This window comes from Dreissena polymorpha, chromosome 11 (genome assembly GCF_020536995.1).
Source record: "Dreissena polymorpha isolate Duluth1 chromosome 11, UMN_Dpol_1.0, whole genome shotgun sequence".
NCBI lineage: Eukaryota > Metazoa > Mollusca > Bivalvia > Myida > Dreissenidae > Dreissena > Dreissena polymorpha.
The window spans coordinates 63,920,829-63,945,573 of NC_068365.1; the positions used below are offsets into that span (position 1 = coordinate 63,920,829).

Sequence of the window (24,745 nt, forward strand, 5' to 3'; positions counted from 1 at the left end):
AAAAAGTTACACCTAAGTGTTGATTAAGTGCTAATAAATATTTATTATTTCAACCCATTATTTTAAAAATATACTCACAGTCTATCTTCAAAGACCAAACTAATATTCTTTATTTGCTTTGTCAGGTTGTAAAAAGGACTTGTTCATAAAATAGCGATTAATGAATTTCCCGATTTTGTGAATCATTTTTAAAAGATAAAAGAACAATGTTCCTAGTAGTGCAAAGTAAAAATACATATAGAGACCTAAACAATTCAATCGTTTATTTGTTTCAAATGGATACAATTATAAAGTATACACACACACACAAATGATTGAATAATTCGGAGTGTTTGAATTATTTTCGTCACGAGTTGAGCGAACACATGTATTTCCAACATAAGCTAAAATACGCATGATGTACTGTACTACACGGGATGGTAGAGAGGTCACCTCGGTAAATTATTTTATCCGAATGATCCGAGTTCGAATCTGGGGTGGTATTCCAGAAGCATCTTAAGTTAAATTTTATTTTTATCCTTAAATTGGGAATTTTTCTTAAGTGTTTCATTTCATACTCCAATATTTAGACATCGAAAATTACATAAAAATAACATCATTATGTCAATGTTATTTGAGGAATACCAAAAAAACATGCATGTGTTTATTTAGTAAAGAAATACAAAACATTGTAATTTTGAACTTAAGTGAAAATATTTAAGAAATGACTTAAGATGTTTCTGGAATACGACCCCTGGAGTAAACCTTTTTGAAATCTTCTGTATGTTAAAATTGGTTTTAAACCTATTTATTTTAGCTCGATTGCATAGAAAGCCTAAGACGTATTTGAAACGTTCTCGAGTCCGTTTCCTGGGACTAGAACCAGTACTTGGTGTCTATGAGGCAGATCTATAGAACGCTCCCACAGTGGGGATTGAACACGTGGCCTCCCGGTCGCCTGGCGGACACCACAGCCATTACATCAGTGCGACCTGCGCGTGTTAAAATAAGTTTCATGATAATACATTTTAGCTCCTTAACTTAGTTCAATAAATGCTTATTAGGCTTTTATTACCGAATAACAAATATGTAAACAAGTCCTTTTTAATAAACATCTGATTGAGAAAAACAAACTTAATCTTCGATACAGAAGGATTTATGTTGTGTTGTTCTGATAAGTTCATACATCCTCGCACTTGAATTAAGGTTCACATTTTGAAAAAATCAACAAAAGGTCATTAAAACCATAATTATACTCTGTATTGTCAACACGCGATATGAGATATGGTTTGATTTACTAAAGAACACAATTTAACTATTCAAAAATGCTTCACTAATCTAAGGTAAAACATGCATAAGCAGTATTGACATAAATATGAAAATGTGAGCTTAAAAAAAAACATAAAGCAATTTAAATATGACTAACATTTTACTGTTAATCGTTCAAATAGCTAATTCATTTTAGTCCGGATTCGAACTATCGACATGATTTGTGTTTTATCACTTATTTAAAAACAGAAAAGAAAGTGTGGGTACACTTATACTATGTCAACAATACGTCAGTATTCTAAAAGAAGATTGTGCCGAGTATAAAAGAAATTCCAATAAAGGAAAAGACGTATTTTACTCAGGATTTTACTTTTGCCTATTTTGCCTATGCTATAAACATTTAGAAAAATAATGCCGAAAAAATCTACAAGTTCACGTCTAAATAGCCAACATTTCGACTTTTAAAACGATATCACGTAAAATGTTTGTAAAAGTTCAAAATGAAACACACTTGGCTTTTTAAACCAACGGAAGACATTGTAATAGGCCAGTGTATTAGTGTATAATTATATTGTAATGGATTGCCAATGTTTGCAATTATTCAGTACTCTTGAATGTTTTGCAAAAATTCATGAACAACGGGTTGCACACTCTGCTTTCCTCCTTATAAAATTGTCATGTTTCACAATTGTACACGTCTTTCATATTGTTCCCTGTACGAATCATGAGCAAAATATCACAGTTTCACGCATTTTCTCGCATTTTCTCACAGTTTCTCAATCAGTTTGTTGTCTCTGATATATTTAACTTGGTCCGGAATCTCCATAAGTGCTGCTAACGCAACCGCGGCCTGAGGATTGCGTGCTTCAGATTTGGTCTGCAAAAATCAAAGGACATGCAAGGACTAGTTATAAACAACCCGTATTTCCAACGAAGTTAAACAATGTTATAAAGGTGTTTTAACAGACTCACGACTTTGAATGTCTGTAAGTATTGATGTAGTTGCTTAAATGTATTTTTCACGCCATCGTAATTATATTTTGCAAAGTATTGCTTGTGTATTCAAATGTTGTTACATGTTCAATTCTATATGTGTTTCAGTTTCAGAGGAATGATTTGAACTGCGTTTGCTACTATCTGCTGCATTAAGCATAAATTGATTAATTTATTGAGGTTCCTAGTTATGTTCACCCGTTAGTATGTTAAGCTCAACGAAGAAACACGTGTTAAGATAAGCTATTCGGGAATCCTTGATCTCCGTCATCCGTCCGTTAATTCCTACGTTTGTCCATCAATTTCATCTTCAAATTGCATCTCTTGAAACGCTGATATATTTTACAAAACCTCAACCAGCCAGGCCAATGACTCTCATATTGTGTATTTGTCATCATCCAGATGTCCTCTACAAAGAGTTGTTATTGTTTCCAAATTATGTTGCCCTGGTTAAAGATATCAACTCCCCTAATGTCACATTTTAACATATAATATTTATAAATTAACCTCAACTTTACTGCATGTGTTTATTCTATGGGAAAAAGCAATTCAGTGTCATAGTTGGTATGCATTAGGGTGGTTCTCTTCTAATTATTAGTCTACTTACTTCTTATAAGTCACAATTGGTTGACATGTTTTAACACTTATACAGCGTATCTTTTTCAAAATATGCCGATGTCGTCAAAAGCAGACCCAAACCATTGAGCCACAGTTTCTGCGGTGTACGTTCAAGGATCCTCAGGGTATTTTTGTTTTCAAAATTAAACTATGAAATATGCTTTTACCGTCTTCAATAAACTACAAAAATTGCCTTCAATAAAATGCAGCAAACCTCCTTGATAAAACGTACTTACCGAATGAAAATCCACGAACTGAAAGTTGTCGAAGCGTCGTTCCGGCAGTTTGTCATCGAAGTCGTTCATGATATCCCAAGGTCCATCACCGACCCCAATACACACGATGGACAGAGGATACTCTGAGGCCTCCACGATTGACCTTATCGTGTCCTCTTCATTTGTCACCTGACCGTCCGCAACTATCACCAGGATATGGTACTGGAAATCACATAAATGTAATTGCTAAAACAGAGAATTTCGAAACTAATACGCTTTTGGGACCCAGAACATGTTATAAGTGGCAGTTTTGATTATAATAAGCATACAGTATGTATTTATATAACGTTTTATATTTGCTTATTTGTATATGTACCTTGTTTTACGAAAATTGAAGCTTTTTTACATGTGTTAACAGTTTTATGAAATTTTGCATATTCACACAATTACGTCTGTTCCATTCTTGACCGACAATCAATTTGTATACCTCCTTAAAGACATAAATCATACACAGTTAAAAGACATGTCTGATACAATAACAGAGTTTGACTACATGTATGATATTAAATATGTATTGCAAAATAAGACATAATTAAATTAGTTTCACAATGCTTTCACTGTTAATATTTTAAATGTCACGTGGCGCGTCGACTTGCAGACCGAGGCTGAACGTGATAACTTTCTTGTCCAATGTTATGCAAATGGTTGAGCATATTGATAATTATAGAGCAGTTGATTGTTATTGTTTACATTGTGGATGTTTGTTATAACATTATTACATTATGGGTTTAATCAACAAATTGTTAAGTAATTATAAAATAAACGACATAATATTTTGTACATTAAGTGAAAAGTTATCAATTGTATTTCGTTTTTATTAAAATAAGGGTTTAACATTTTATAAAAAATAAGGGTTTAACATTAACATCAAAGTAAAGGTGTTGTGAAGACTAGCCATCGATAATTACTCAAAACGAAGATATAACTTAGCCGCAAACTTAATTACATATTTTAAAATACACCGATAATCATAATTATCAACGGGTGTGTTGGTATGTGATATGTTTCATGACAATCAATCGTGTTAGAGGTGTGTTGAATCAACCATTAGATAACGCACTTTGCTTTTTAATGCACTTTGAACAGCAAAGTGCATGACACTATTTAAATGTAATGTAAATGTTATTGTGCATTAAATAATGTTTAAACGTGATTGACAATACTGAAGATTATAATATAAAAGTGAAAAAAACGGACCCGGTGCAAATCGAACTGTCTATCCCTGTATATTGAAATCTTTTCATACATGATTATGAGTGATAAATATGAAGCATTTAATATAATACATCTGTCTTGTTTGTTTTTTCGGAAACATTCTTTAACCCCCTTTGTGGTCAAACGAAAAAACTTGTATTAATCATGTTTTTCCAAACCCTGCTGTACACTCTGTTTAGGACTACGTCATGTTTCATTTTCAGTTCCATTTTACCGCTACCCGCTAAATACGTTAAATGTTTTGATATAAATTTGTTAAACATTAAAAATGCATAGGTATTAAGCATTGTATTATTATGAATAAGCTGGCTAATATATACAGTATTTATTTTTTGGCAATTTGTTTGGACATATTACTTTCAATTTTACATTGTGTTACATCTAATTACATCAATAGTTGAGTATTCGGTGTGGTATTATTCCAGTAAATGACTCTCCTCCGCGAGAAGACATAGAGCTACATGTATCATAAATGTGTTTGCGGACCAGACTCCTGACACCTGTGTTTGTGGCGCCATGTTGTTATTTAGTTTTTGTGTACACAGTATCTGATCATAACGCGATAATGGGCTTGTGCAGAACACTGGGTCAATTTGACCACAGATCTATCAATTAACAAGATTATTGATAGATCTTTGATTGAACACCGCGATATAAATGCTCAAACGAATGTGTCAAAATTTGTTCAAACACTTGAATAAAAACTAGTAGATAACTTCTTTTATCAAGAACATGTATTTAATGTATAGGCACATACAATGGGAAGTCTAAACTTACTACTAAATCTGACGATGTCATCTTGTGTTTATAATATCGAGACGTCGCTGTTATATTCAAACGCTTGAAGGGTTTAAATCAGATGCGGCATGGCGTGGAACTATTATAAATGGCATCACGTTCAGCTTCGTTCTGGAGTTCAGCTAGTCACGTGACTTCGCGCTCTTATCAACTTTTGCGTATTGTGAAAGGGTCTTTTGCTTTAAACTAAGATTCACTGACACAATACGTGTAACCGATATATTTTATAGTTATACCTACCTGTTTCTTTTGCTTCACGATACGAACAGCCTCGTCAATAAGAGGCGCGAAGTTAGTAGGTCCTCCGAGGCGAACGGTTGGCGTGATCTCATTATACACTTCCAATACCTCTAGGAACCCATCACATTCGCCCTGAGGAAAATACATTATATCAGCAGCTTTCATCAGTGCTTATGCTAAATGATACCTTAACTAAGTGTTGTTTTGTATTTCATAGGTCCTTTCTTCCATACATAAAAAACGGATTTTAATACGGATTTCTCCTCTGATTCTTGTATTGTTAACAAAAAAAGCTTTTGAGCTGCTTGTTTACTGTGTGCTTTCTAAATCGACTTATTAGTAAAGATTTTTTTTTTAATGGGATATATATTAGCATTTTGTTTTCGTTAGATTCTGTAATATCACACGTTTCAAAGTCCAAAAATGTGCACGTAAATTGTTAAAGAGCTCAAATAAAGGATAAAGAACAAACAGGAATGGATAATTCGGTACATACAACTATACGGAAGTAACTTTATTCACCTCTTTTTTGAGCGGAAATATCCCTTTATCTCTGACTGTTCGGTCCCCGAATCCATACGCTGGAATGATCCCATCGTCATCCATCGGTTCGAGGGTTTCACCCAAAATACAAATCACCTGAAATAATTATTGAAAATGAGGACTAGTATAAAAGATGTCATCGGGTCTGGAAAATAAAACGTAATATGAAGTTGCAAACAACTCTGACTTATGTAATGTACCAATGAATGTATTTTATGAATGGTTCAAGTAATTATTGTCAATACGGTATGTGCCTTTGAATTGATTTTAAATGGGTAAGCCTGGTTTGTACCCTCAGCTTAATGCCATTTTTAATCTTGCACATTTCGGAGTAAGTATATTGTCTAATATTTAAGCATCTTTATTTCACTTAGTCTAATAATTTAATGTCTTTCACTCGATTAATTTTCATAACTGGTCTCGTATCAAGACGAAACAAATATACGTTGTTAATAAAATGCACTTTTCTATGGCATAATGTGATCATACTATGATCACCATGTTATCCATTTTAAGTTTTTTGTATTATGTCTCTTCTGCCATACCTGTTCAAAATATTGCAGTCGTGTATGTACACACTGCGCGACAAAGTGCTTGGATTTGATTTGCTCAATTGGAGATATCTATCTAAACTAAAAATATGTACTTCTTCAATTTTTATTTTCACCTTTGCAAAAACATACATGTTCATTATAGTTTTATGTATGATCTCAAATAACGTGTTTTACCTCCTGGTACGGGTTATTCTTTTGGCTGGTTGTGTCATGCAGACTCAGTCCGTGGAAAGTTTTTTCGCCAGATACCTTGTTGCTCAATGTGTAGTCAATGCCTGAAGTGAAGAAAACACAGCCGGTATAAAAGATGAAGTCATTTCTTGACTCTCAGAAGACACACTTGGTGTAGAAGGTAAAGTCAGTTCCTGAATTACAAAAAACACACTCGGTATACAAGGTAGTCATTTTGATGAATTTCAGAAAACACAACCGGTATACAAGGTGAAGTAAATACCTGAAGAAAACACAACAGGTGTTAAGAAAACAAATCCGGTAAATGAACAATGAAACTCCGGACACATTTTAATCTTCAAAAGTGTATTTATGCGTTAATCACGTATACTAAGCTATATATAAAAGACAATACAAACAACGATAGAAATAAAATGAAATTTGTTATTATTTGATATCGCCATATTTAATAATAAAAGGTAGGGGATCAATGAATAAAGCGGCTGTAAACAGTGGTCTAATTCAATACTTTATGTAAAACTCGTTCAACATCATTCGACAGAAATATGGCTCTTGATACATTACCAAAAATGAGGCCACAGTTGTCGATGCCCAGCCGTTTCAGTGCCACAGTCACCTCGCTGAGAGAATTGAAGCGGTCGGCAATAATGTTAAGATGATTGCCATGATCATTCGACGCCTTACGTGACTTCCCAAAGGCAACACCCCCGTCTTCGAGATCGCTAGCCAGCACAGAGGAGTCACATCTCTCTGCCATTGCGAATTGCAATAGCAGCGGCACGTCTGGATGTGGCCGTTTTCTAATAGAGACATATCACAGTTTCTTGTAAAGCTTCTAATGGAGACGGCAATCAGAGTTTTGTTAAGCTTCTAATAGTGACGACAATCAGGGTGTTTTGTTAAGCTTCTAATAGAGACAGCAATCAGAGTGTTTGTTAAGCTCCTAAAAGTAACGACAATCAGAATGTTTTGTTAAGCTTCTAATAGAGACGGCAATCAGAGTATCTTGTTAAGCCTCTAATAGTGACGACAATCAGAGTGTTTTGTTAAGCTTCTAATAGAGACAGCAATTGTAGTGTTTGTAAGATTCTGATAGAGACGGACATCAGAGTGTTTTGTTAAGCTTCTAATAGTGACGACAATCGTAGTGTTTTGTTAAGTTTCTACTAGAGACGACAATCAGAGTGTTTTGTTAAGCTTCTAACAGAGACGGCAATCAGAGTGTCTTGTTAAGCTTCTAATAGTGACGACAATCAGAGTGTTTTGTTAAGCTTCTAATAGAGTAGGCAATCAGAGTGTCTTGTTAAGCTTCTAATAGTGACGACAATCAGAGTAGAGTGTTTTGTTAAGCTTCTTATAAAGACGACAATCAGAGTGTGTTGTTAAGCTTCTAATAGTGACGACAATCAGAGTGTTTTGTTAAGCTTCTAATAGAGACGGTAATAAGAGTGTTTTGTTAAGCTTCTAATATAGACGACAATCAGAGTGTGTTGTTAAGCTTCTAATAAAGACGACAATCAGAGTGTCTTGTTAAGCTTCTAAAAGTAACGACAATCAGAGTGTGTTGTTAAGCTTCTAAAAGTGACGACAATCAGAGTGTCTTGTTAAGCTTCTTATAGAGACGACAATCAGAGTGTTTTGTTAAGCTTCTAATAGAGACGACAATCAGAGTGTTTTGTTAAGCTTCTAATATAGACGGCAATCAGAGTGTCTTGTTAAGCTTCTAATAGTGACGACAATCAGAGTGTTTTGTTAAGCTTCTAACAGAGACGGCAATCAGAGTGTCTTGTTAAGCTTCTAATAGTGACGACAATCAGAGTGTTTTGTTAAGCTTCTAATAGAGTAGGCAATCAGAGTGTCTTGTTAAGCTTCTAATAGTGACGACAATCAGAGTGTTTTGTTACGCTTCTTATAAAGACGACAATCAGAGTGTCTTGTTAAGCTTCTAATAGTGACGACAATCAGAGTGTTTTGTTAAGCTTCTAATAGAGACGGTTATAAGAGTGTTTTGTTAAGCTTCTAATAGTGACGACAATCAGAGTGTCTTGTTAAGCTTCTAATAGAGACAGCAATTGTAGTGTTTGTAAGATTGTGATAGAGACGGACATCAGAATAGAGACAGCAAACGTAGTGTTTGTAAGATTCCGATAGAGACGGCAATCATTGTTTTGTAAAGCTTCTAATAGAGACAGCAATCGTAGTGTTCGTAAGATTCTGATAGAGACGGCAATCAAAGTGTTTTGTAAAACTCTCTATAGAGACGGAATCATGGTGTTTTGTAAAATAAAACTGACCGATCTGTCACAAAAGGACAGATTCATTTATTATTAACCAGATGTATTACCTATTACTATTTAATAAAAATGCTTAAAGCTATTTATGGCATTTTCGTCGCATAGGTTTAAGGAAATCACTTTTGCTATTATGATATACGTCTTTATTAAAGGTTGTTGCTATTTAAAAAAAAAGATTAACTCTTAAAATCCGTTCATAAATGACAATACCTCTAGATCTAAGTTCTTATGATACAAAGGCATGGTATATGTTTAGTTTTAAGTACCGTTACAGTTTTACTACTAATGTCGAAGAAATGTAGGATTAAGTAAATGGGTCTACGTATTCATAAAATAGAAAGTAAACTTAATTCCTGTGAGTGTTCCTTCGATTCACATCTAACGCACAATTGTTGGTTAACTATTTTTAAATAAAATGTCTTATTACTAATTTAAATAAAAAAGTGCATAAATATGCTAATTGTGGAAGTATAAAACTCTTGTTTTGAATAACCTGCCAATAATAAAAAAGGTAATAATAGCAGTTTAAAATATTAAAGTTGTAAAATATACATAATACATATTTTAGAAGTCTGTTGAAAAGTATTTGAAAATACTCGATTAACTTCCAGATCTGTATATCTAAATACGATTATATGCACATCGCTGAATATCGCGTGTGGTTTACAAAAGTGGTATTGAATAACATGATTTACAGTCCTCAAACCTACGCAAAATATCTGCGTAGTTAAAGTGTTCGAGTGTTTACATATTTGTGTACGTATGTTATTTAAACCGTTGAACCCATTTGCAATTGTTCTATAGACTTGTAAATAATATTAGTTTGATATCAGTTACTTCTTTAAACGGTGATCGATACAGGGTTATTTATGATTGATAATTAGTATAAACCTAAGGTTACTTCGTAGTATTCAATTACTTTAGCACACTTGTAAGGTATTGTTAATGGTGTATTCTTACTGGGAAAGCTCGGAGTTTATCCAACGAATATATCTTCTGTACATAATTTACCTTCCGCCGACACTATCCCCTAAATCTTGAGCCATTCTTCATTTAAACAATCTTCATCTTTTCTCCATGTGAACAAGAGTATTTAAACACACCGTTCTGTTGTTATTTCCACGTTATAACTCATCAACTTATCAAGGAAGCTTGAATATACGTTCTTCAAATCGAGCACAAGCTTTAAAAAAAAAACACGACGAGTTGTAACACGAGTACGCTTTATTACTGCTTGATAATAGACGGCGAGTTAAACGTATCTTGAATTTTACGGTTGATTATTAATACCCGCAAAATGGTCCTATTCAATAACTCACACACAATTACTCAAATTACTCAAGCGACGAGAATTTTCCAATACTTAAATAATTAAATAGCAAAATGTAAACCACTTGGCCACGTGATTGCGTGTCTGTATTTATATTACACAAATGAATCATAATTGTTGTTAACTTAAATTCCGAATATGGATTAACGTAAGGTCAAAATTGTTTTCAATGCAAATTGTTCAACCGTGAACGGGGTTTAAAAATCTATCAGAATGACTACCGGTATAAGACACTACTGTTGTATATTTCTATTGATGATATAAATACAGAATTTGTAAAAGTCCACAAATATTATCAGAAGAATTGATGCTATGATCCACCAGTATTTTATTTATAGCAATTGAAAAATCTTATACATAATAAGTCTACGTGTCCAACACCTATCGTAATAATGGTCAAAGATGGGATTTCTACCTTGATATTGTTATTACAAGGAAATTAAATCTTATTGAAAACAGGTTTCTCTCTCACTCTTATAATTGACTCTAATGTTGTTTATGTCTTGCCAATAAACGTAATGCTATTAGAGGCAATGAGTTTACATAATCTTAACCTGGACGCATAGGTTAACACTTCCTCAGTCTTATAGAAATTAGTTAATGAGCATGTTTATTTACCTTAAACGCCCACGAATTCTTATGTTAATATCACAGCTGAAGTTCCTGTTATATTAAGAGATAACCCGGTGCAATAAATGATGTATACACTCAATCCGGACTAGATCTGGTGCAATGTCCTGCGCGTTAAGAGAAAGCTAGCATATTGATCAACAATTTACACAGAGAAACCGTATACTTTTTTGGCAATTAACGTTTACTACTCTCAAGACCAGGCCCCGTGTTCACAAAACAGTTTTTGCAATCGAAAATCGATTTTGCTTGACATTGAAAATGGATTTCCATTGTAGTTGATAGGCAAAATGAAAATCGATGTCAGTTAAAATCTATTTTCGATTGCAAAAATGTTTTGTGAACACCAGGCCTGGACTAATTGTGTGTTCTTTATTATGAAGTTTAACAACAATAATTGTGTTGTTTGTCTGATGAAAAATCAGCCAGTATTATATTAGACATAGATAAGTGAAATAAACGTCATTTGCGTTAATTCAACCTAAAACCATTTTTAAATTATTAAAGTATGCATGTACAAAGAGACTTTAAACAAGTCCTTTACACCTCTTAAAATCTGGAGATTATAAAAATACATACCATCCCCGCTTTCTTTAAACTTTTTGTTTAGATAGTATACTTTGTGCGTGATTTATCTGGAAATCAATATGTTAGGAGATGTTTAGTTGCTTCTCATCCGAGACAGATATGGCAGAAAGGTACACTTTCATTCATCAGTATGTTTTGTGCATTCATGAACTGTGTATAAATTGTGCATCTCAATCTCACTTAAACTATATAATAATATAAACGTGATCGATCTATTTATTTATTGTTATATTTTGTTCTTTAGATATACTATGTATAATTGAATTTTACACATAAGAATACTAGTATTATATTTTTTAATTGTGCAAGCTGTCTGTGTGTGTGTGTCTGTGTGTGTGTGTGTGTGTCTGTCTGTCTGTCTGTCTGTCTGTCTGTCTGTCTGTCTGTCTGTCTGTATGTATGTATGTATGTCTGTCTGTCTGTATGTCTGTCTGTCTGTCTGTCTGTCTGTCTGTCTGTCTGTCTGTCTGTCTGTCTGTCTGTCTGTCTGTCTGTCTGTCTGTCTGTCTGTCTGCCTGTCTTTCTGTCTGTCTTTCTGTCTGTCTGTCTGTCTGTCTGTCTGTCTGTCTGTCTGTCTGTCTGTCTGTCTGTCTGTCTGTCTGTCTGTCTGTCTGTCTGTCTGTCTGTATGTCTGTCTGTCTGTTTGTCTGTCTATATTGTCAAGTTCTAGTAACGACCGCTTCACTTTTGCCGGTTCAGTTACAATTAAATTAAGACAATTTAGACATATTACACCATGCGTTAAAATCATATATGTTAAGATTCAATGACCCAAAAACTTCGGCAAGCAGGCATTTAAAATTGTAAAAGTAAATTGTCAACTTGGGTTTATTCTTAAACTGACTGGATTAAAAAAATCAGTTGTTTTCAATAACAATATATTGAGATTAATACCAAAAACACAAATATGAATCAGAACCAAAAATGTATTTTCATTATTACGTTTATATGAAAATTATATATAAACGCTCTATGAGTCGGAACACTTTTAGTGTAGGTCGAGGTAATCAAACGAACATATTTTAATCTTTAAATATATCCAGGGCATTACAGCATAAGCCATAGAAAGAAAGCAGCAAACGCAAGTCGCGCGTTTAACCACTAAAAAATAGGTCAAGTATTGGTATTTTAATTGTGTTGTGGTTTTCAGGCAGTTGGCATTATGCATACGGAAAACCAGAAATATCTTTAACAGGAAGTTGGTATTTTGCGAGCAAGTAAATACCAAGTGTAGATTGTATTTTTTATTGGCTGGACGTTTATAAATGCTCCTTTTTCTTAATATTAAGATCGGGCAAGAAATCTACATCTTCGATAGTACAATGCGAGGAAAACAGCGCAGATGCAGATTCGTGTCAGGGTGCCACCGACGAGTGTGTCGAAGACGAAGGGAAGGGCTTTAACATGAATCCCGACCGATTTGAGACTTTGAAAGAGATAAATGATGTGCTGAAACGACTTAACATTCAACCCTGTGGACTGATTTTTGGTAGCAGCTAAAAATATTCATAAACGATGTCTATAAAAGATTTCATTTAAAGTGAATATTGGAAGCTAAATGAATATTCATAAACGATATCCGTAAAAGATTTCACTTAAAATTAATATTCGTAGCTAATAGAATATTAATTTGCGATGTCTGTAGAAACCATTTCACTTAAAACGAATACCATCACAAATGCGAATTGCATTAAATATGATATTAGTACTTTTGAAGTAAGTCATTCTCTCAAAGACATTTCTTGTTTAAAGAGGTTTCATTTACAAGTTAATGTGTAACTTCAAAACAAAATAACCCGATTATAAAATTATAAATGTATAAACTGTCAATTTTAAAAATCAAGTATTGTTTAAAATTATAATCATAATATATCCTCGAAGGACCAAATTCCGTGGGGGTAAGAATCGATTTTAAAAAAGAAGTGAAAGTTAACAAACACAACACAAAATTGTGTACATACCTTGATGGAAAAATCCTCTATTTACATTTACCAAACCGAATTTGGCAAATATGTGCTTAAATAAATAAGTTTCGGCTTCGTAAAGTAGCCCTGGTCGAAGCTGTCCGCCATTTTTGTGAGAGGACCTAATTCCGGTGACGTCATTCAAAGGGAAATTACTCAAACCTAATGGTGTATTTAGGCCAAGCAACTGCTATTTGTTAGTTTTTCTGTATTTTTTTTAACTTGGAAATATTCTTTATTTTTTTTTATAACAGTCAAAATATATAAACTTATTTACAATGCATTTGTATTTTCATTCGTTGTTTCTTCCTTATCACAACACAAACAGAGTAAAGTGTCACCCCTCCTTAGAGCTCCAACTTATAAATATTCTTTTAAAATAACTTTTTTAACAGTCAAACACATAAATAGGTTAACTTATTTACAATTCATATGTGCCAGCAGTTTATTCTTCATGATCTTCACATTCAGCAATTAATTGCATATAATTGAAAAAATATGAAAAATTAGTCTAAGGGATACGACCAGCAACCTAATAGAAAAAATAGGTTGGCCTAATTGAAAAAACGGAAACTTCCGGTCTACTTGTACGAGTCAACTCCAGCCAACAATGCAAACGGACTGTCACATGTTTAAAAGCGAGTTTGGGACCAAATAAAGGGGGTTTAAAGGGGGCCATGAATTAGGAATAGCAGAAAACATTCAAATTAAGGTATGAGAAACATTATACACGAGTGTTACCTGTTGTGGTCTCATTTCGAGCGTCTTTTCGTAGGTGACAGATGCGTTGGCATCTGTCAATATTTACCGAACTGCGCGTGCGTGACGTCATCTTAACTCTCGCGATACGAGACAAAAACAAATGTCACCGGAATTCGGACCCCCACGGAATTCGGGCCTTCGAGGATAATTCAATCCTATATCCACTATGAATCAAAATGTCGTCTACCTTTATCTTTATTGTAGGCATTGACTACACTTTGAGCAACATGTTATATGGGTTGAAAACATTCAACGGACTAAGCTTGCACGACACGTCTTATCCAAACCATAACCCTTATCAGGAGGTTCGTATTTTGTCTGTCTTATCCTAGTATTAAACTACCTTTTTGATTTAATAATAAATAAATATCATCCGGGTTGTGGTGGTTAATTTGTGTACTATTAACCTTGTACAATTTGGCATATTATAGCCTTCGCTTTTAAGATGTGTGTTACCTACATAAAAAATTATTGGAATAATTTAATTTTTTTTTTAATTCTGATCTGTGCGCCCAGGCTTACTGATGATATATGTCTCTGTATAAACACAGGTGATCGTTATCATGGGCGAGACAATTGCGTCATTAGATGATGATGGTATTATTCCAGCGTACGGCTTTGGAGATGCCATAACGAAAGATGATAGCATATTTCCCCTCAAGAAAAATGTAAGTGCATACACCAATTTCAATCGCTCCATATGTTGCATTAATGTCAGCTTAAATAGATCTAGTTCAACATGTCGCAGTTTACCTAAATTAGCACGTTTAATGGTTTGAAAACGCAATACGTGATACCAATGTGATCTAATAGTATAGACATGTCAAACAAAAACGTTTAAAGGGGCCTTATCACAGATTTTGGCATGTATTGAAGTTTCTTGCTTTATATTTATAAATGTAAGCATTGGATCTAAAACGCTCCAGTTAAAAAAAAAACAATAATACAATTAAAGAATGAAAAAAATAGTAACCCGCAACTGGGCTCGAACCACTGACCCCTGGTCTTTCGCTTAAACCACTCGGCCGTCCGTGCTGATACAATTAGTGATGTATTTTATACTTTATACAAGCAATCATCGTAGTATCACAAAATATAACGACGACAACAGAACTCTCCAAATTATTCAATCGTTTCGCGTTGCAACGCTTTATAATTTTCAGGTTTTTAAATTGTTAAAAGATGCATATAATGGATATTGTTGAGTATCGTAAATATTCAGTATTACTGTTTCCTCACAAATTTCATAACAAAAGCTAAAATTTGCGAATCTGAAACAATTTTTTTTAATTTTGTCAATTTACCAAAACGTGAAAAGGCCCCTTAACTATTTTTCCACCAATGAAACGATAATCGCATGGATGTTTTCAACTGCCTGACTGTCAAAGTCTATCAACAATGTGTTTAACAACAACATTATGAATCTCTGGTGCATATGTTACAGCGCAATACCAATGCATTTAGTGTTTCGTTAAGACATTGGTGGCATTTATTGACAGGGGGAGTGCAAGGGGTTCATGGAAGTTTTGAAGGTCTACAACGAAGTCACGCCTACCGTACAGCTGGGAGGTCCAACAAACTTTGCCCCTCTCATTGACGAGGCAGTTAGAATTGTGAAAGAAAAGAAGCAGGTACATGACATCGTAAAACATTTTTTTATTATTATAGCAAACAAAAGTGAATAAAAAAGTACAGAACATTTTTTCACTAAGTTAAGTCATCCTTCTGTTGAATGATTATGTTAAAACTGTATTTTAATTACTCACACCACCAATCTATATGACCTGCTTGTACATTAATATATACAGATAATCGAATAGCTTTTATATATCCAGTCTCATGACTTTCGATTATTGTCTTGATGCACAATATTGTATCTTCAGTACCATATCTTGGTGATCGTTACGGACGGTCAAGTTACCAACGAAGAGGACACGGTGAGGTCAATCCTGGAGGCCTCTGAGTATCCTCTTTCAATCGTGGTCATCGGGGTGGGCGACGGACCGTGGGATGTCATGAAAGACTTTGATGATAAATTGCCGGAACGATGGTTCGACAACTTCCAGTTTGTGGATTTTCATAAGGTATGTTGGTTAATACAGATTTAAACTCATTGGAGACTTGTCTCTTCATAACAAATTAAGATACTCCACATAATCATAACATTAAGTATAACGAATGAATAACATGGTTTTGCAGATAGAAACATGACATACAGCTAAAGCGCCTTTAAAGAACCATGTAAGACAGTGATGAAAGTTCATACCAATTAAGGGCACTTGTTTTGTTATATTTATGTAATCTTTCAGGTGAAGACGGAACCAGGAATTCACTGGAGAACATTTACCTCTGCAGTTCTCTTGTGGATGCCTCAATATGAATAATATGTTTTGAAATGTTATAGTTGAAGTCAAATATGAATACATTTTTTGAAATGTTAAATATGAAGTCCAATATGAATAGTATTTATTGGAATGGTAAAGGTGAAGTCCAATATGAATACTATTTATTGAAATGGTAAAGGTGAAGTCCAATATGAATACTATTTATTGAAATGTTAAAGATGAAGTCCAATATGAATAGTATTTATTGGAATGGTATTGGTGAAGTCCAATATGAATACTATTTATTGAAATGGTAAAGGTGAAGTCCAATATGAATACTATTTATTGAAATGCTATAGGTCAAGTCCAATATGATTACTATTTATTGAAATGCCATAGGTGAAGTCCAATATGAATACTATTTATTAAATGGTTATAGATGAGGTCCAATATGAAAACTATTTATTGAAATGTTATAGGTGAAGTCCGAAGCCCCTCGCAATTTTCAGACTGCCTTGGCGCTTGCAACTCTTATGGAGATCCCCGATCAGTTTCGATATATCAGGGACAATGGGCTCTTAAAAAGGCTGGCTATAACATGATGACTTCATGGCAACTACATGGTCTCGCCTTGACGTCGACATAACTGTATAGTGCTATCCAATGTGTATATTTATATGTTTGTAAACAAATTCTATCTTTGGATTCATTTATATGAAAATATTGTACATGCTTTGCTAGCCTATAACATGTATACTAAACTTTATTTTTCTCATACAATCGTTTCGTTGTAATGACAATAAAACTATCAATAATCACTAATTGCATAGATTTCACTTATCCATCTTTGAACATCGATCCCAATACTTGAAATAAATATCACGATAGTTTGTGTATGCTTTTGAAAAAAAAAATAATATTCAAGAATACATATAAACAACGGCACTGCATTGGTAACAGTTAATTTTTGAGCTCCTTTGATTTTATTTGTAGAACACCATGCTACTGTGTCTTCCACTTTCTATTATTTGATCAAGTGGTGACTTCGTTGACGCTTATGCTCAATTTATACCCATATCGGTGCTTGAAAAGCACGGGCGGCTTTTTCTCCTCATATCGTTTAACGTTTAGTAATTAATTTATATTCTAGATATCCGCTATAATCTATGTGATTCTTTTAAGAATAAACCAATCAATTGCATCCGTTCTTTCTTCGCATTGGTTGACATTTCTTGTATTTCATCAAAGACAACTACTAATAAAATGTCAATGCAATCATATTGAAGCATACATGAAATTGACCTTAACTTGAGCAACAAACCTAGTGCAATACTTACATCGTTTTCTCCAGAGGCATCGCATCGCCAACTATCGTGTAAACGAGACTAAACGATCGATAATTATCACCGTTAGTAGTTTATTGATTTGCGAAAATTAATTGGGTTTTAATATGTTGGTCTATAAGCTGTACAACTGACAAGAATTCTGCAATGTTGTTTTAGTGTGTAATTGTTCGAGTGCAGCGGTAATTTACAATATTGACATCAGCCCCCATTCCCCCCCCCCTCCCCCACCAATCCCCGAAAACTTATTATTTGGGTTACAAGCTATATTGTCACTCTATTACACTGCGGTTCATTACTTTCATGTTGAGGCACGAACGACATCTCTGCGATGAACAAGAGATGCCTCATTCAAATGTCGACCGTTTCAGTTCCCGGCGTGAAGCATATTGAAACATTCTCACTCGAATATACTAGCTTTCAAATTTTGGTTTAGCGGGAAATCGATTCTGTGGCCCCTGATTTCTGGTGCCAGTTTTACCACTAGTCCACACATTCGCTTAAAATTAATATCCGTTTTTTATAGTATTGATGAAGGTTTTCCTAGCATCTTTAGACTCGACATGTGATTTAAAAGGTAAAACAATATTATGTGTTGCCTAAACTACATTATCTTGTAAAACCATATTGTAAATAATTGCGTTTAATTTTGACAATTAATACATATGCATATGTATATCGTATTGTATCAATTCTTTGTAAAAAGGCTAACATAATATCTGCACACCCTCGGTTAAGTATACTATATTTGGATTGCATACCTATCTTAAGGTAATACAGAATCCCTGGAGGACATTTTTGAATAAACTATATTTAGAGCTGAAATGCTTTGTTACCGGTATTTTAATGAAGTTTATTTGCAACACTTGATTGGCAATAATAATGTATGTATTAAAGTACAGAATATATTGTTTACAAAAACAACAGACAAATTAATTGTTATATCAAATGCGATAGAAAGATATAAAAAAGCAAATTAAGAGTCAGCATTACAAGTATATGTTAAATAATACAATTCCAACAAGATCAATTTATTGACATGATGTTTATAAGCAATCGGTCACCGCCTTAAAGAAGTCCAGTGATGTCAAAATTAACACGAGGATATGAACTCTAAAAACTTAACTTGCTTAAACATGTATAAATAATTTACCCGGAAATTAGATTTTATTTAAAATAAATGTGTTGTCGTTAAACACAAAATAATATGAGTGACACATTTTAATCCATACTAATTTGTACATGTGCGTGACTCTTTTTTTACTTGCGTATATTTTAGGAACGTCTGAAAAAACGCAATAATATTGGGAGTAAAACATTATAATTTTGTGCAACTAAGTCAAACATTAACATAAATCGCCAATTTTTGGAAAAATCTACAACAGCCGCAACATATATCATGTGCGCATGCGCGAAAGCATTCGTTCCTTCAAGTATGTCAATATATTGTTGCGAGAAAAAATATATACATATTGGATAGAAAACAAACATAAACATATACAAATAACGAAAATTGATTTTAACCGTAAATATGACTGATACACTTCGTGTGTTTTTTCACAAAGTTTGACGCTGGACAAATGAAGAAGGGACTCACTGTCAGCAATACCGGAAACAATAATGCGTTGCCGGCTAATACAAGAATCGTAAAAGGGTCATTCCAAAAGGGAGGCGGAAAACTACAACGGGCGAGGCATGGTCAGGGGTGATAACCCCAAAAAAGGGTTAGGGTAAGGGTTAGGATTAGGGGTCGGGTTAGGGTTAGGGTTGGGTTTAGGCTAACCCAAACCCTAACCCGACCCCTAACACTAACCCTAACCCTAACCTTAACCCTCTAACCCCCCCCCCCTTGCGCAATACCATACCATGCCTCGCCCGTTGTAGTTTTCCGCCTCCCATTCCAAAAGAGTATCATGGCAAAATGCAGGGAATGCCGAGGATTTCTTGTAAAAATGTCAACAAGATCATATAGGTGTGCCAAATGCGCTTTTTAACAGAATAATAGTATAAGAAAATTGCATTTCGTTTTACAATACTGCCTCTACATTACACTGTTGTAAGAATTATTCATATTAATATTAAACCCGTCAATTTTTTTTACAGGCAACTGCAAGAGTGTCAGCATTTGCGTTTAAAAATGTTCGGAAATGGATTTCCTGGGCACCATATAACTGGCGAAACGATACAATACTGGCACTGGATATTAGTAATATACGAAATCAATTTATACTCAGAAAGATAAATGTGAACATCGTTTGTGCAAACGTCTAAAACCGTACCTTGAGTTTGTGATCGTGCTCATATCATCAGCATATGAGTAGACAATGCTCATAGCATCACATGTACATATGCCCTGTTTTGTTGAATTCTCCCTCCATAAGGAATCATGCCAGCAAAGAGAAACATCAATCAGGGACGACGCGTTTCGCTTTCATGGTATTTTTAGTTTAAGGGATGTCGCTTCTAAGCGTAAATTCAGTTAAGCGGGAGGTACCTTCCTGATAAACCTGTGCGGATTTGCTAATCTGTGACGACACTTTACGTTCAATCATTAAGACCGGTTTTCCCAGAACGAGGCTCATATTCTTTAAGAGCCGCGATTCGACGGAAACCCAGCAGCTCACCATGGAGTGGCTTAATAGTTAGAACTAATAATTCATTAGATTTTTATGAATGCAGGTTTTAAGCATTTATATTTACCTACAATGTCTGAACAAAATTCTGACTTGTATACAACAGCTGTAGTTGATTGTAGATTAATAATGGAGATGTTGCAACAAATAAGTGTACGGTAAATCTGCACCAAGCTTAATCAAGCGTATTGCACACTAGTCAACCATTTTTATGTTTAAAAAAGTAAAACCACGCGGTTTCAAAATGCCGCTCACACGATCTCGATTATTCGTTGTCGGCTCTGGTACTACGTTTAAGTATTCTATGTGCTCTTCAGTATACTACAATGTACCCCGGGCACGGACTCTAGATGAGACGGATATGAAATGGGACCATATCGGCAAATAGCTTGTCGATACTTTGTCACGTGACCGGTAGCTATCGATTAGCGTACATCGAAGCGCCGAGGTTACACATTTTGATGTACCCACTCACGTCTTTTTTTTATATAATTATTCTTTCATTTCTTGGCCGATTTTGACAAATTATATATCATTAGAAAGCCTACGTTACGTAGTTTTCAGATATATAAGTATATATTATGTTTTTCTTCTAATTTGGGCAGCCCGGCGAGTTATAACTTTAACTTTTGCTAATATCACACCGTTTTAGAATCTATATTTACGGTTGACATGTTCGTACTTTATACCGATTTGAAGCGTTTATATTTGAAGTTCAGTTTTAAAAATTACATCTTGCTTAGGAAAATAGAATTCTGTATACGATAGAAAAATGGTTTTAAAAATGAAAGTAAGTAGAGAATGAATTTGTACGAAAGTATCGCGCGGTCCTAACGAAGAGAACTGATGCTACGGTCCTGGCAATTATGCTTTTGTTTAGATACCGGCCATTTAATTTCCTTTGTCATGATTATTATATTTTTATGGAATATATTGAAAAATTTTGTTCACGAAACATATTTATAAAGCTAATTATTATTGAAGCTTAATAGATTAACGATTTCAGCTCTTGTTTATAACACAAAAAGGGTGTTAATTTTTTATGACGAGACAGCCTATATAGCGGACCCTTTTGATATTTTTCGGCCGGGATTTTTAAGAATCTTTAAATAATTTTAACTAATTGATAATAAAAGGTAAATTACCATTAATATAATTATACATTATAACCTTTTTGAAAATAAACAACACACGATAAATGTTTTGACACCCATTTTATTTGAAGTATGCAAAGCCGAAAAATATCAAGAGGGTCGGCTATATACGCTGTCTAATCATAAAACTAACACACTGTCTGTGTTATAAACAAGAGCTGTAATCGTTAATTTATAAAGCTTCAATAATAATTAGCTTAATTGATATGTTTCTAGAACAAAATATTTCAATTTATTCCATAAAAAAATATAATAATCATGTCAAAGGAAATTAAATGGCCGGTATCTAAACAAAAGCATAAGCGCCAAAACCGTAGCATCAGTTCGGTGCGTTAAGACCGCGCACTATTTTCTTCCGTCTTCATTCCTTACTTTCTTTCATTTTTAAACCACTTTTTTATATCGTATACAGAATTTTATTCTCCTTAGCAAGATGTAGTTTTTAAAACTGAACTCTAAATATAAACGCTACAAATCGGTATAAAGTACGAACGTGTCAACCCAGATTCTAAAACTCCAAACGTTCGGAGCGTTACGTACAAATTAATTCCTTATATACTTTCATTTTTAAAACCATTTTTTTCTATCGTATACAGAATTCTATACTCCTAAGCAAGATGTAGTTTTAAAAACTGAACTCCAAATATAAACTCTACAAATCGGTATAAAGTACGACCATGTTTACCGTAAATATAGATTCTAAAGCGCTTCATATATATTTTTATATCTGAAATTTACGAAACGTAGGCTTTCTAATGATATATAATTTGTCAAAATCGGCCGAGAAATAAAAGTAAAATTAGAAAAAAGACGTTAGTGGGTACATCAAAATGTATAACCTCGGCGCTTCGATGAACGCGAATCGATAGCTACTGGTCACGTGACAAAGAATCGACAAGGTTAAACGCGCTGGGGTAAAACATACAATGTTTATTTCTCGTGTTTAACTCGCTATACATCCATTAATAACAACGGAAATATACTAAACGTTATATTTTTTGAAAGAGGAATAAATAAGCAACAAGATAACGTATAAACCAATAAAATCGGATGATTAGTTTTTGCATAAAGTTGAATTTACTACAGTAAAGGTCAAATACTCGATTCAACTCCTGTCATTATACGCTCCTTGTCCCGGATAAGGATAATATACGCTTTAAGGCATCCTGCCATACTCCGTTGTAGTTTATTATCCGTACCTCGGGTACTGTATGGTATAGTTAAGGTTACCCGAGGTTCTTTTAAGTAGAACTAGAACAATTGAGACGCTGGGGCTAAAACCTATACAGAACCCGCTCAATTAAATGCATGCCAGATACTAGTGCTCGATTGGTCATTGTCGGCTCGGTACTACTTAAATGTACCCCGGGTACTCTTAAGTTTACTTAAGTGTACCTCGGGTACGGAAAATATACTTTCACGTACCAGCTAAATTGGTCGTTGTCGGCTTTTGTTTTCAAATTGATTATGTTCCCATTTATGTCAATATTACGAAAAGGGATATATTTATTATCGAAACTCATACTCAAAAATGAAAGTTGAGGCAGGTTTTGTTTTGTTTAAAGAGAATTTTGTTTCGTATTCCGTACCGCGTTTTACGACATCGGACTTAGGGCGGGATTGAAACTCGGGTACAGTCTAAATTTTCCGGGTACGTTTAAGTTTATTTTCCGTATTGGGGTACAGGTTACTGTACTTAAGAGTACCCGGGGTACATTTAAGTAGAACCCGAGCCGACAATGACCATTCGAGCGTTACTGGTATATCATAACAAGTAAACCGATCCGAATAACAGGTTTAAAAAAGGAAGTGGCTAGAGGTACGGATCCGTATCTCTAGAATCTGGTTCTAGAGGAACGGATCCGTATCTCTAGCCAAACCACTAGGTTTTTGCTATAGGTACGGACCTCCCGTTATCACATATTGTGTGCCCTTTTTCAAAGTTAAATTGTTTCACACTTATGTAAGATCGATAACAACAAAGTATGTACCATAATTTTTAATGAAATTTTGGAAAATGATCGTCGCGTCAGGATGCTTACTTGGTTTGTGGATGAAAGCATTTCAACTGAATGTGTCAGTGGAGATAGACTAGTTCGGGAAACAGATATAACTGTAACTGCGGACACTGTTCATCTTGCGGCTAGTGAACAAAATTTGGACATTGTTAAGTGTCACTTTGAACAAGCATCGTGGGATCATGTGACGACAATTATTGAAAAAGCGAAAACCAGGCATTGGACGTGTAAAGTTTGTGTAGAGGCATTAGAGACAAGGTGTGTGTGTTGCGATCTCTGCCTATCCTGGCTACATTATCATTGTGCCGCTCTATCAGCTGTCCCCAAGAAAAAGTTTTGGTTCTGTGTGGACTGTGCAATCTTTTGATAACCGGGAAGGGGTGGTTGTTAAAAAAGAAAAAAAAAGAAGAAAAAAAACTACAGAAAATCATGTATGATATGTGTTTATTGTTCTTGTAAAATATGTACATTACACTTTAGTACGATACTCTAATGCTTTGTAATTAGGTTTTGCTCGATGTTCTTTTTTGTTGCCTTCATTCATGAACATTCATTAACATTGGTAGATTTATCAAGTTTTGTCAACATATAAAGCTTTTTATTTTTAATCTTAATACCTTTAAAATAGTACAGTTTTAAACTTAAGATTTTTTTACTAGTGTAATTAATATGACTCTGATTTAATTTAGATCAAATTAAAGTTTTCCAGAAATTTAAGCTTTTGCACATGTAAATGCACAGTACACATTCTCTATTATCACTTATATTTCTTATTTATAAAAACAACTTAATCAATATTAAAGTATTCCCAATGATATTCGATCAGACAATTAAAGTTCAACACATTTGTATCTACAACCTTCAAATGCGTACATTTCTTCTTTTATTCATTTACTAATCTCTTAAATTACTTCCATCTTCATTTACAAATCTCTTAAAATTTCTATTTTTTATTAAAGAGTCTATGTATCCATATTTTACCTTACACTCAAATAGATTTTATATTTTCTTTACTTTCGGACTTTATTT

General features: G+C 34.1%; 2 protein-coding genes across 9 annotated transcripts; one reads left to right on the plus strand and one right to left on the minus strand.

Annotated features, from left to right (window-relative positions):
* Positions 1–248: 248 nt before the first annotated feature.
* LOC127851909 (copine family protein 1-like) lies at positions 249–14,537 on the minus strand. Of its 7 annotated transcripts, XM_052385877.1 has the most exons (8): positions 14,432–14,497; positions 13,480–13,534; positions 7,241–7,476; positions 6,659–6,759; positions 5,910–6,026; positions 5,388–5,519; positions 3,096–3,296; positions 249–2,125 (listed from the first exon to the last, which is right to left on the minus strand). In XM_052385877.1, exons 3-8 carry the CDS (start codon positions 7,431–7,433, stop codon positions 2,015–2,017), a joined length of 855 nt encoding a protein of 284 aa, XP_052241837.1. In that variant the 5' UTR covers positions 7,434–7,476; positions 13,480–13,534; positions 14,432–14,497; the 3' UTR covers positions 249–2,014. The 7 variants fall into 7 exon arrangements, with proteins under 7 accessions (XP_052241837.1, XP_052241839.1, XP_052241835.1 ...); XM_052385879.1 differs by lacking the exon at positions 13,480–13,534 and having other exon boundaries at positions 14,432–14,537; XM_052385875.1 differs by lacking the exons at positions 13,480–13,534; positions 14,432–14,497 and adding an exon at positions 14,224–14,386.
* On the plus strand, positions 11,219–17,390 carry LOC127851911 (copine family protein 1-like). 2 transcript variants are annotated; one of them, XM_052385882.1, is made up of 7 exons: positions 11,219–11,628; positions 12,808–13,007; positions 14,449–14,549; positions 14,796–14,912; positions 15,744–15,875; positions 16,128–16,328; positions 17,048–17,390. In XM_052385882.1, the coding sequence occupies exons 1-7, from the start codon at positions 11,588–11,590 to the stop codon at positions 17,168–17,170; spliced, it is 915 nt and encodes a 304-aa protein (XP_052241842.1). In that variant the 5' UTR covers positions 11,219–11,587; the 3' UTR covers positions 17,171–17,390. The 2 variants fall into 2 exon arrangements, with proteins under 2 accessions (XP_052241842.1, XP_052241843.1); XM_052385883.1 differs by lacking the exons at positions 11,219–11,628; positions 12,808–13,007 and adding an exon at positions 14,056–14,194.
* The last annotated feature ends 7,355 nt before the right edge of the window (positions 17,391–24,745 follow it).

Coding starts and splice junctions, on each gene's coding strand:
- LOC127851911 (XM_052385882.1), top strand. CDS start 11,588: ATGTTTAGTTGCTTCTCATCCGAGACAGATATGGCAGAAAG. Junction 13,008..14,448: donor ACCCTGTGGACTGATTTTTG/GTAGCAGCTAAA, acceptor TCTTTATTGTAG/GCATTGACTACACTTTGAGC. Junction 14,550..14,795: donor ACCATAACCCTTATCAGGAG/GTTCGTATTTTG, acceptor GTATAAACACAG/GTGATCGTTATCATGGGCGA.
- LOC127851909 (XM_052385872.1), bottom strand. CDS start 9,974: ATGTACAGAAGATATATTCGTTGGATAAACTCCGAGCTTTCCCA. Junction 7,477..9,930: donor ATAAACTCCGAGCTTTCCCA/GTAAGAATACAC, acceptor TGTCTCTATTAG/AAAACGGCCACATCCAGACG. Junction 6,027..6,658: donor AGAATAACCCGTACCAGGAG/GTAAAACACGTT, acceptor TAATTATTTCAG/GTGATTTGTATTTTGGGTGA.